Below are 13,895 nucleotides of genomic sequence, written 5' to 3' on the forward strand. Positions count from 1 at the left end.
TGGGCCGAAAATATGGAGGCCCATATCAAAGGTAAGGGTCTTTGAGAAAGGGAGGATTAAGGTTCTTGACGGAGAAGAAAGAGAAAAAGCTTTTAAGGAATACAATAAAAGGCACGAAGAGTGGGAGATGAAAAACTACAAAATCCTTTTGTGGTTTTTCTCTTCGGCGGAAACAAAGATTAATGCCAATATATTAAAATTCAAAAAACCATATCAAGTATGGGAGTATCTTGAACGAATGTATACGTCAAGAGACTTGTCCCATAAATATTACCTTCAAAAGAAGGCTTTGACTCTTCATCAAAAAGAGATGTCGGTTAGAGAATATTTTGTCGAATTATCGGTTGTTTGGGATAAACTTGCTCTCCTTGAACCTAAATGGAGTGGAGAGGCAATCGAATTGAGGCAAAAACAACTTGAAGAAGATCACTTTTTTAATTTCTTAAATGGGCTTAGACCCGAGTTCGAACAATCTAGATCTTCTCTTTTATCTTCTTTTTCTTCTCCACCTTAAGAAGATGTTCTTACCAAATTAAGCGGAGAAGAAACTAGATTGGGAATGAATATAACCAATCAAAATGTGTAGGTCGTCCCCTCTAAAAACGAGGATGAGGGAGCTTACGTTGTATCTAGACCGAGCAATGTCAAAACTTATAAACCTCCCCATTTCAACAAGAATCAAGGAGGAAGAGAAAATAACAGACAATATAGAAGAAGAGACTATAGTAAAATCGTGTCATTTTTGTAAAGAACCCGGGCACATAAAATCCGTATCCCAAATGGAAAAAGATGATGGCCATGTTGACAACCTTCCAAGAGGAGATGTCGTCTACCTCCAACAATGCCAATCTATCTCTAAATCAAATTATTGAAGCTCTTCAACCACTCCTCAAAGGATCAATCTCTGGAGCCGTTGCGTCCTCCTTCTCTCCTCCAGGTAAAATTCTTTGGCTATTAGATTCGGGCGCATCCTTTCATATTGACTCCAAATGCATTTACACTAACCAATTATTCTAAAAACCTCTCGCCATCCTTTGTTTCTACTACGGATGGGGCTTCTCTTGAAATTAAAGGAATTGGAGACCTTGAAAAACAAGATTTTTTTGTTCCTAAAGTTAGATTTATTTCAAAATTAAATTTGAACTTGCTTTCTGTCTCACAACTTTCGGATCATAGATGTGATATAAAATTCTCATCAAATAAATGTTGGATACAGGATCGCTGATCTAGGAAGTTGATTGAGGAAGGCTCTAGGAAGGGTGACCCCTATTTCATGGAGTTTCTTCAAATTCCAAAAACCTCCTTTTGTAAGATTGCCCAACATAAAAATATAAATGTTTGGCATAAACGCCTTGGGCATCCAAATATTGACAAGCTTTCTCATATTCATTTTGCTAAAATATTATGTAAAGAAAATTTTAATTGTAATGATTGTATTCTGGGAAAAATGAAAAGCTTACATTTTGGTTCAAGATCTATGTTTTCAACTAAGCCTTTTGAAATTGTGCATTCGATTGTATGGGGACCCACACCTGTAGTATCTAAGGGAGGTTTTTCATATTATATTATTTATGTTGATGACTATTCGAGATACAGTTGGATATACTTTCTAAAGCATAAGCATGAAGTCTTTTCCACTTTTGAGAATTTTCATGTAATGATAGAAACCCTATTCAATACGAAGTTACAAATCTTTAGAAAAAATTCAGGGGGTGAATTTCTCTCAAATGATTTTAAAAGCTATATAGAGAGTAATGGAATCATTCATCAAAGGTCTTGCCCCCAAAACTCCTCAACAAAACGGCTTAGTTGAACGAAAACACAGACATATTATTGAAACTACAAGAACTCTACTTATTTCTCAAAAGATTCCAAAAAGATTTTGGGACGAAGTTGCCTTAGCCTCTGTCTATCTAATAAATTGTCTTTCATCTAAAAAATTAATCCAAATATCTCCTTTTGAAGTTTTATATAAAAAAGAACCCAATTATAATAGATTACATATTTTTTGTTGCAAATGTTTTGTTCTCACTGATAAAAATGATAAGTTATCCCCTAAAGTCATTCCCTGTGCTTTCCTTGGTTATTCAGAAACACAAAAAGGTTTTAGGTGTTATGACCTTCAAAATGATAAATTGTACGTCTCAAGAAATGTCACCTTTTTGGAAAATAAAAGTGGCTTTGAGAATGACACAACCCTCCCCGATAATGATGATTATTCCTTTTTATTTGAATTACTAAATATGAATGAAGATTTCTTTAGTGATGATTGAAACAAATAATGAGAACATTGATAATGAAGCTCCCTTATCTGTTCAACTGGTAGAAGAAGCAGTAAATGAACCAATTACATATTCACATAGAGATAGAAATACGTTTAGAAGTGCGATGAAAAGATATAGTGATTTTAGTGAGCCATCTGAAGATAGCAACTTACGAAGAACTGAAAGACCTAGGAGAAACCCTTCAAGATTTATATCCTATGAATCTTTTTCCCCAAAACATAGGGCCTGTCTTAGTGCCATTCACTCGTACGAAGAACCCAAAAAACTTCGAAGAAGCTAAAGAAAGATTAGAATAGAGAGATGCAATGGATAACGAACTTAGTTCCCTTTACAGAGCCAAAACTTGGGAATTTCAAAGTCTTCCAGAAGAGAAAAAGACAATAAGATGTAGATGGGTCTTTAAGGTTAAGACCAAGAGTAATGGGACTCTTGAGAAGCAAAAGGTTATAGCCAGGAATATGGTATTGATTACGAAGAAACCTTTGTTCCTGTGGCAAGAATGGTCACTGTGAGATGTTTAATCACTACTACATCAATTAAAAAATGAAACATATATCAAATGGACGTTAAAAATGCATTTTTGAATGGGGACCTAAACGAAGAAGTCTATATGGAGCCCCCCTGGCATGAATATACCAAAGGGTAAAGTTCTTCGGCTTAAAAAAGCCTTGTATGGTTTAAAACACGCCCCAAAGGCTTGGTACGATCGATTTAATGAAGTAATGGTTGAAACTGGATTCAATTCTTGTTATTCTGACACTGCTCTCTTTGTCAAAAAGTCTAATGCAGGAATTGTAATTTTGTTATTATATGTTGATGATATGCTAATAACAGGCAGTGATATTAAGGGAATCAGAAATATCAAATCTGCTCTAAAAGAAAGGTCTAAAATGTCAGAGTTGGAGTATCTGACATATTTTTTGGGTATTGAGGTTGCCTACTCTCAGAGGTTATTTTTTGTCTCAAACTAAACTGGCTTGCGAGATTCTTGATAGGTCCGACATTACAGATGAAAAAATTTGCGAGACCCCTGAAGTTGTGGGCTAAAAAATGAAAGGTGATTATGGGATTTCTTTGGAAAATCCTACTCCCTATCGGCAGCTTGTGGGATCACTTATGTATCTTAGTATCACACGGCCAGACATATCTCATGACGTACATACTGTAAGTCAATTTCAGCATGCCCCCACTTCAGTTCATATGAGTGTTGTACTTCGTATTGTAGGATATATAAAGGGCACAATAAACAAGGGAGTATTTTTTTCCTCGTCTTCTAATTTAGAATTGATTGCATATACTGAGTCTGATTAGGGAGGTGACCCAAATAATCGTCACTCCACCACTGGTTTTTGTATTTTTCTAGGTGAATAATTGATCTCATGAAGATACAAAAAACAACATAAGGTGTCACTTTCCTCAACAGAAGCAAAATATCGAGCCATGGCCTCCACGACTATGGAGATTGTGTGGATTCATTAATTGTTGCAGGATATGGGAGTACTGATACAAGGACCTACACGATTGTGTTGTGATAATAAAAGTGCAATCTATATTGCTAAAAATCACACTTTTCATGAGCGTACCTAGCACATTGAGATGGACTGTCACTATGTCAGAGAAGCCTACTTACAGAAAATCATAGACCTTCCTTATGTGACTTCAGAATACCAGTTGGCAGACTTTTTCACAAAGGCACTATGTTCCCCCAGATTTAACTTTCTTCTTGGCAAACTTTCGATCATCACGCCCTAAGTTTGACGGGGGGTGTTAAATTGTATCAAATCATGTATACATATATTTATATATAGAGAGAGGGATACATATGCACATGTATCTACTATTATATATATATTTCATTATGTAGCCCCAGGGCATTTCTGTCATTTCCCATTTTATGCATATTCACAGTTGTGAATGTGCATGTAACTTTTCTTCTTTTTCCTTTTCTTTCTTCCTTTTACCTTTTCTTTTTTCTTTTTACCTTTTTGACTAAAAGTCAAAGGAGGGGGAGACATTGGACCCCCCTCCAACGGTTAGATTTCTAACCGTTAGAGGGGCTCCAACGTCTAGTAGGAGCCCCTCCTTTTGGTCTACTCTGTATCCCCACTATTGTAACTCATTCTTTTGGGAGCCTTTGTGCTCACCCTTGCCCAATAGATTCAATCTTTTGCATTTCAAGTGTTCTCTTTGTACCTTTGTGTACTTTTATTCAAGTGTTCTTGGTGTGTCTTTGTACATGTATCCCCTTGTGGAACTTGTGCTTGTAGTGCACATATTTGAAGATACTTTTACAGTTTCTAGTGATGATGAAATGATATATGATGCTCAGAGTAATGATGAAAATATACAAGAGAGTAATGATCCTCATTTTCAAATTCTTGAACCTACCGAAATGGAAACATCCAATGAACCTATTACCAATACTCGTAGAGACAGAAACACTTATAAAAGTGCAATTGAGAAGTATAGTAAATCTAGTGAACCTACTTCCATAAATAATCTAAATTATCGTAAGACCGAAAGAGCTAGAAGAATTTTTTCTAAATTTATATCCTTCGAATCTTTTTCACCTAAACATAGAGCATGCCTTAGAGATATTTATTCATATATGGAACCTAAAAACTTTGAAGCTAAGAAATTTGTAGAATGGAGGGATGCAATGGATAGTGAACTTAGAGCTCTTAGAAAAGTTAAAACTTGAGAATTTCAAGAACTAGCTAAAAATAAGAAGACAATAGGATGTAGATGAATTTTTAAGGTCAAGACTAAGAGTGACAAGTCTCTTGAAAGATATAAAGCTCGATTCATTGCCAAAGGGTATAGTCAAGAATATGGAATAGATTACGATGAAACTTTTGCTCTCATTGCGCATATGGTCAATGTTAGGTGTCTTATTACTATTGCCTTCATTAAAAAATGAAACACATATCAAATGGACATTAAAAACGCATTTTTAAATGGAGACCTAAATAAAGAAGTCTATATGGATGTTCCTCCAGGTATGGATGTTCCTAAAGGTAAAGTTCTCCGCCTACGAAAAGCTCTCTATGGTTTGAAATAAGCAGCCAAGGCTTGGTATTATCGGTTTAATAATTTAATGATAGAAAATGGTTTTACTTCATGTTATACTGACACTGCCTTGTTTGTTAGAAAAATCTAATGTAGGAATTGCAATTTTATTATTATATGTTGATGATATGCTAATCACATGTGATGATACTAAAGAGATTAAGAGTATCAAGTCTACATTGACAGAAAGATTTGAAATGTCAAACTTAGGTTTTCTGACATATTTTTTAAACATAGAAGTTGTCTACCCTCACAGGGGTTATTTTTTGTCTCAAACTAAACTTGCTCTTGAGATTATTGATAGGTCAGGAATTACAGATGATAAAATTTGTGAAACTCCCGAAGTGGTAGGAACAAAGATAAAAATTGATGATGGGGTTCCTCTAGAAGATCCCACTCTTTACAGGCAACTTGTTGAATCTTTGATGTATCTTAGCATCACTAGACCTGATCTCTCATGTTGTGCATGTTGCAAGTCAATTTCAGCATGCTTCTATATCAGTTCATATGAGTGTCATTGTTCGAATTATCAAATATATGAAGGGGTCCATAAACAAGGGAGTATTTTTATCATCATCTTCTGAATTAAATTTAATTGCTTATACTGACTCTGATTGGGGAGGTGATCCAAATAATTGTCACTCCACCACTGATTTTTGTGTGTTCTTAGGTGAATCATTAATTTCTTAGAGATGTAAGAAGCAACAAAAAATATTGTTGTCATCTACTGAGGCCGAATACTGAGACATAGCAACTACAACCATGGAGATCGTTTGGATTCGGCGGCTGCTAAAAGATATGGGGGTTCATGTTCAAGGACCCACGAAATTGTGTTGCGATAATAAGAGTGCAATATATATTGTCAAGAATCACACTTTTCATGAGCGACAAAGCATATCGAGATGGACTGGCACTATGTTAGAGAAAAATATTTGAAGAAAGTCATAGATCTACCTTATGTGACATAAGCATATCAACTGGCAAATTTTTTTACAAAGGCGCTCTGCTCCCCTAGATTCAATTTTCTTCTTGGCAAACTTTCGGTTATTACACTGTAAGTTTGAGGGGGGATGTTAAATTGTAATTTATATATATCTATATATATAATTCTTATAATACCCACTAGGGGTAAAACAGTCTTTTCCTTATTTCACGCATATTCTTTTTTTAATATGATTTATTCTTTTTTGTATTCCTAATTTCTTTTTTTTTTAGACTTTTAGTCATTGAGGGGCCTACACCATATAGGCGTTGGGCCCCTCCAACGGTTAGGCCATAGTCTATATGAGGGAGCCCCTCCTTGGGTTCTCATATGTATATAAATAGAGGGTTACCCCCTTTGTAAATTCAAGCTTTTGTAAAGCTCTTTCATCAATCTAGTGCCTTTGTGCACATAGCCCCTTTGAAGACTTTTTCACAAACTCACTTGAGTCACCGAGTCAGGTTTGGCTAATCTGATACTGAGTTTCGAGAATGCCAACCAATGTTGTGAAAAGCGTTGAGGCGTAGCGAGGCACTCCACCAAAAACTGAGGCGAGGCATAAAGCGTAAGCCTAAAAAAAAAATTAAAACTTAAAAAAAAACTATAAACAAATATCTAAAAATACAAATAAATAAAAAAAATGTTTTATTGATAAAACAACCAATAAGAAATAGATAATCTAAAATAAATACTAAAAATATGAGACTAACATGTTTAAAAGTAACATGTAAGATAGAAAATCTTCTTCTTCTTCGCTCACGCCTTATGCTTGGGCACAGAAGGCCTTGCCTTAAGGCAAGGCGCGCTTTTAACAACACTGATGCCAACCATGCCAGAATGTGTCAAAAGGCAAGTTATCAATATCTTGTAAAGTTAAAAGAAAATTGAGATAAATAAATCATCAGCATCCAAAAGCAAGTTGATGATCTATGTTCTATAATAATCTTGTGGAAAGATCTTTTGCTGTAATTTGTATATGCATTTCCCACAGTTTACAAGACAGCAATCACAAGAATCTCTTTTCCAAATATAAAATAAGGCCAGGACAACCCACACGCTACACATATGGTGAAAGAAATGGATGTAGTTTGTATGTAAACAGACCTGACTAGGTCTGACGACCACCAGGTGTGAACCTGATCAGATCCACAAGCACCAAAATAGATACGTTGAGTCCTTGTGGTACCCATTTCATCACCAGCCTCACATGAACACTACTCTACCAGCTTAAGAAAATTAGAGTCATCATGTTTGATAAGAAACCAAAAGAAAGCAAGTCTAACTGAGTTATCCAGGAAAACCTGTCAAGCAAACTATCAGCCCTGTTCTATTCGCTACTTGTGCACAATCACAAACGATCCTCCACTTCAGAATTTAAGTCATCTAGATGGAGAATGAGTATCATCTTGCAAATTTGGACAAAAAATTATAAACACTACAAGCATCAAATACTAGGATATGAAGATTCACAGTGCAAATTATTTAATAGACAGATGACCTCCTGCAAACTTAATTATGGAGTACCTATGCCTATTTCAATGTTTCCCTGCACTTATACGAAAATCCAGCCAACCAACCTGAGCCACTGAGACCCGTAATCCATATCACACACCCTTTTTGGTTAAGTAATTGCTGCCTTTCAGTTTTGCCAACTGAACATTCTTGCCAGACAATGTTTGTTGACTTTCCAATTGTAGACACCAAAGGTCGACCATTCCCTGTTAAAGCAGAAAACAAATATGGTCAGAAATTAAGAGAGACAAATGCAGGGAACAAAGTACTAAATAGCTAAATAATGGCAGTAATTATGGTGACTGCAGCATCTACCTTACCAAATGAAACAAAATCAATCACTAGATGTAATGGACCACAACCACTTATAAATCCAGAAATTGCTGATCATACTTCAGTAGCTTAAGGTTTTTAAGACCCAGGCTTTCCCAAAAAAACAGGAGGCAAAGACTAAACTGATCCAACTAAGCATTGGCAAATTCTCTAATATCAGTGATACATGCATTTCACTACAGGAGAGTTTGTAGAATCCTGACTGAAACAAAGAACAAATTCTCAAGGCCTATGAGGCGCACGCCTCAGGGCTTTTATGCCTTATCCTTGCGCCTCAAGGCATAAAGCCCCTCGCCTTGAGGCGAGGCATGCTTTTTACGCCTTGAGGAGCGTTTTTAATAACACTGAGTACAGCCTTCCATCCCAAAACCGTTAGACAATCAGAACGTACAATACAGACTCTGGAGGACAAGCTTCGGGCATGGACGATGGACTGGAAGGGAGATTAGGATTCTCATACAAGTCTGGCAGAATTCACGTACAATAACAGTTACCACGCTTCGGGATGGCTCCATACGAAGCATTGTATAGAAGACCATGTCGATCGTCTGTTTATTGGAACGAGGTTAGCAAGCGGACGATGGATTCACCCATCATCTTATAGCACTATACTCAACAAGTCCGGTTGATTCGAGAAAGGCTTCGGATTGCTCAAAGTCGGCAAAAGAGTTACGCTAATCAGCGGCATCGAGAACTCAATTTTTTGACAGGAGAAAAGGTTTTTGTCAAGGTATCCCCGACCAAAACTGTATTTCGATTTGGAAAAAAGGGTAAGTTAAGTTCTAGATATGTCGGACATTTCAAGATCTTTGATCAAATCGGTGATGCAGCATATCATGTGGCGCTAGCTCCTCAATACGTGCAAATCCACAATGTCTTTCACGTATCTATGCTGAGGAGCTACGTCCACGACCTATCACACATCATTTAATATGATGACGTGGACATTCGTGAAGACTTGACCTTTGAAGAAAGACCTATGTAAATCATGGACAGACGTAACCAAGTACTAAGATTGAAAATTATCTCTCTAGTCAAGGTTCGTTGGCAGCATCATGGAATCGAGGAATGCACCTGAAAATCTGAAACTGACATTAAGGAGAAATACCCTGACTTGTACTTTAAGTTATAACTTTTGTAAAATTTCGTGAACGAAATTAATTTAAGAGGGGTAGGATGTAAGACCCGATATATATATATATATATATATATATATATATATATATATATATATATATATATATATATATATATATATATATATATATCGAATCCAGGTTGAATCCAAGCGGATCTGAATTCAATTCACAGCCCACGCGGTACGTGGGCTATTTAAACCCCTACAGGGGGGTTTCTCTTTACAAAAAAAAAAAGAGAAACCCCTGCACGCTCCCCCTGCGCCCTCGCTCTCCCTCCTTGACAACCTCACTCACTTCTCTTCTTCCCCCTCTCGCTCGCCAGAGGCGCCACCGCCCAGGTACGCACCTCCTACCTTCTTGTTAGCCCAGCAGAGGAGGGGGCCCGCCCCTCTCTACACCCTCTTCCCCTGTTAACTCAGCAGAGGAGGGGCGCCACCCCTCCTTGCTCCTTCTTTCCCCTTTTTCAACAGTGGAGGGGTGTCGCCCCTCCCTCTCTCTCTTTCCCTGTTAGCTCAGCAGAGGATGGACGTCGCCCCTCCCTACTCTCTCCCTTCTCCCTATTAACCCAACAGAGGAGGGGCACCACCCCTCCTTGCTCTCTCTCTTTTTGACAGGCGCAGGAGGGCAGATTTACGCAATTTTACGTACTCCTGCCTACCTTGCATTACGCTTGCTTTTAAATATGCAAATTTGCACATGCTCGTCAAGTCTTTAAAGAAAAATAAAATTTCATGCGAGATTCCAATGCTTGTAATATTCATCGCGTGAAAAAGCAAAAACAAGTATCTTGCGATTGATTATTCGCAACCAAGTCTTTCCCTCAACCCTGCATAGCCTTAAGAGGTACATACGGTCTTTTATTTTGATATCCAAAAATGACTTGGATATCCCGACCTAAAGCACGACACGTTGAGATTTTCTAAACAAAGTTGAGGTTTCTTTATGAGAAACCGATACTCCTTTCATCGTAGTGATACTATCAGACATGTGTGGCATATTAGTACTACGATAATTGAATGAGAGATTTATGGTAACCTCGTAGCGTGCAAATGTACAATGATAACATAGAAATCACATAAATAGTGATAATCGTCTTCACAGGCAAGATACTCGAGTTGGTTTGAAAGACCAGAGCATGTAGAATTGATCATCAATTAAAATAGAACCTGACATATTCATTCGCTTCTTTGATTCCGTCAAGGGAGAAGATAGGATGGTACAAAAACTCTGATGAAAAGGTTGTTAACAACTATTCTCCTCGAGTAGCAATTGACTCGATGTCCTCATTCATCGAAGTTAGGAGACGGAGCTATCAAATATTATCCTAGATGATAGACCCCATGAACTTCCACAGAAGTTGGATGCATTTCTTACCACGAATGTCTCTAAAGAATTCTCTCTTGGTCACTGGTCGTCCCCTTTGGAACAGACTCAGATAGCTATCTGGGGTATCAAAATACAAAAAATAACAAACCCTCGGGTAGTCTCAGTTGTTTCTACGTTTCTCCTGTGCATAGTCTCAAGATAGTTAATATCGAAACAAAGTTGTCATGTTCATTTTACTTATGTTAAATTGCATATCACAAATGGAACAAAGCATGTGTTAGTCTTGTTCTAAATTGTTATACATATGCACCAACCAGATTTTCATCAACCTGACCCTTTTCATGGGTACAGGTGATGATTAGGTCAGAACCACAAGCGATGGCATGATGACAAGATGATATCAAGATCCCACCGTTTCTTTGGCATTTTGTTCCTGAACACGTCCTTTTTATAAATTTTGTATAAGGGTTTCCTCAGAAAATTCTGTTTTTGTATAAACTCTAAATTATCAAAAACCTTATTTTTTTATCTATATGGTTTCAATGTTTGTACGGAAATTGTGAATTCATTGCGTAAAGGAAGGTTCGCCATATTTTTTATCTATCGGCTTGTTATTTTAAATACCATTTTCCACTGAACTGCTATTTTAAAACTCTGAAAAAGGAAGGATTACAAGGCTTTTCAAATTTTTCCTCAAAGTTACAAGTCCGGGATTTTGGGGCATTACACAATGAGTCCATTTTTTACCCTGATCAGCTAAGATAAGAAAGAAAAGCATAGCTGGTCCTAATAATTTAACTGCAGTTTAAATCTCGATACCAAGAGACAAAGTGTTCATGTTCATGACGCTCCAACTAGTAGCCTAGTACACATATGTCAATCGTTATAACCAGCACATATAGGTCCACAGGAAGGGAAATGCAGTTGATAGTCTCCAATTATGGCAAAAGTAGAGCACTGTATTGAGTGAAACAAGAAGGGAAGAAAGTAGACGAAAGACATACTAGGAAGGTTGACCAGAAGAACGGAAGGGGGAAGTAGAACCAAATATCTCTCTCACACAGGTATGAAGGCAGGTATGCAGAACAACATGGATATCACTGTTATGATACAAATTTTTTACAAAAGATGGACACATGGGTACGAGTGTTCAACATATGGTGCAATTAGTGGGAATTAACCCTTGGATCATGTTTTTTGACGAAAAAACATGTTTTTTTCTTAGTCGGAAAAAATCAGTACTTTTATAACTGTCAATTTTCGCATCACCAGAAAAAACTAGGTATATGCCCGATTCTGGTGATTCAACACCCAGCTCCTGCTAAAAAGAGTACGTAGATCACATCCATGGGTCAAATTTGCTAAAAATTGTCACATTACATGTATCAGTGCTACCCTCATAGCTGTGTATATATGTTTATTATTGAGGGGCATTTTTGTAACATAGCATTAGGGGCCATAGTCAAATATTTTTGTCCTCTTGTGTAGCAAAGGGGGGGTTGACCCCTTTATGTTGTATACTCTCATTCTTTTGAAGTAATGAAACCCTAACACTTTTGAGTGTTCTCTTCCTTCTTCTTCCTCCTCTCTAGTGGTTTGGGATCTCTTTAATCAATATGGTATCAGAGCCATATTGGGAAGAGAGAGGGGATACTGAGGGAGCATTTAGAAGGTAGCGGAGCAAAGCATTGAGGCGTAGCGTAGTGCTCCACCAAAAACTGAGAAAAGGCATAAGCCTCAAAGAGTAAAGCGTAAGCCTCAATTTTTTTGTTTGAAAACTTAAAAAAAACTTTAAAAAATATCTAAAAATACAAATAAATAAAAGAAATGCCAAAAATCCATTTATCTTCACTAAACACTATATCAAAAGGGTCAGGCAACACATTTTTGCATGTATATACGCAATAGGATGCCAAAAAATTAACAAACATGCAAAAGAATGCAAGAATATTAACAAACACACAAAAGCCCCTAATTTAAAGCCCTAAAAATCATTTATTTTCACCAAATACAATATCAAAATGGTCAGCCAACACATTTTTGCATGTATATATGCAATGAAATGCCAAAAACTTAACAAATACCCAAAAGAATGCAAAAATATTAACAAACACACAAAAGCCCCTAATTTAAAGCCCTAAAATCTATTACAATATCAAAAGAGTCAGCCAAACACTATAGAAAAATGAAGAAGAGGAAAAAGAAGAGAGAGGAAGAAGGGACGAGAGAGTGTGCAGCAAGAGAGGGAAAGAAGTACCTTATTATTATTCTCTTTCTTCTGCTTCTTCCTTCTTCTCTTCTGTTGTGTAAACGAGAGATGAGAAAGTGAGAGACGAGTCAGCAAGAGACAAGAGAGGGAGGATGGAGCAGCGAAAGAGGAAGGAGAGATGAGAAACGAGAGATAAGAGAGAGGGAGGATGGAGCAGCGAGAGATGAGGGAGAGACGAGAGAGAGGGAGGATAGAGCAGCGAGAGAGGAGGGAGAGATGAGAAAGAGGGAGGATGGAGCAACGAATGAGGGTCGGGCTCGCCCCAAATTTGGGTCAAATAGGAACTTTGACCCCCATTTGACCTAAATCAAATGAGGCGCACGCCTCAGGGTAAAACATGCCTTACCTTGAGTCGTACGCCTCATAGCGCATGAAGCGTGTGCTATGGGTAAGTTGCGCTATTTAAGTGTGCCTCAAGGCACAGAGGGCCGCACCTCAAGACGAGGTGCACCTTTAGGCACATGTTTAACAATACTACAGCGGAGGCTTTATTCTCGCCCCATCTGAGTATGACACGAAACCCAAGTGTTGACATCAGCACACCCAGGTGATGTTTTCAGTTTGGGCTGTTTGATGTAGTGATTTGGTAGTTGATCTTAGAAGCATTATGACTAAAAAATCACAGAGATTGGAGCAATATTGGATTTTCTGCTATGTCACATAGGTGTAGGTGTGGATACAGATGCGGCAATGCAGCACTTTAAAAAACTTCGGTGGGGGGGTGCAGGGATATATATGTATAATTTTTAGCAGTTTTAAGTTAACACTAAATGTATGTGAGTGCATTTATGTATTTATATATATAATGTAGATAAAACTGGACTTGGTTAGGGTTAACTGAATCTACTTTTGAACAGAAATGAGCCTCAGTGTCATGGACTTCACCATACACAAAGGAAGCCGTGTCCAAGTGTCGCACCCGCATGGGAGCGGGTGCGACGCAGGTGTGGTGCCCTGTTAGAAGAGTCTGTGTTACATAG

The 13,895-nt window shown here is 37.5% G+C and overlaps 1 protein-coding gene across 1 annotated transcript in view; it reads right to left on the minus strand.

Annotated features, from left to right (window-relative positions):
* Positions 1–13,895, minus strand: part of LOC149842245 (adenylyl-sulfate kinase 3-like) — a 42,564-nt gene that overhangs the window by 11,724 nt on the left and 16,945 nt on the right. Inside the window, exon 2 of the mRNA XM_089999026.1 lies at positions 7,914–8,054. Within this exon, the coding sequence (XP_089855152.1) occupies positions 7,914–8,054 (141 nt within the window). The remainder of the gene's footprint in view (positions 1–7,913; positions 8,055–13,895) is intronic.

This window comes from Nuphar pumila, chromosome 3 (assembly GCF_984573655.1).
Source record: "Nuphar pumila chromosome 3, dmNupPumi1.hap1.1, whole genome shotgun sequence".
NCBI classification, from domain to species: Eukaryota; Viridiplantae; Streptophyta; class Magnoliopsida; order Nymphaeales; family Nymphaeaceae; genus Nuphar; species Nuphar pumila.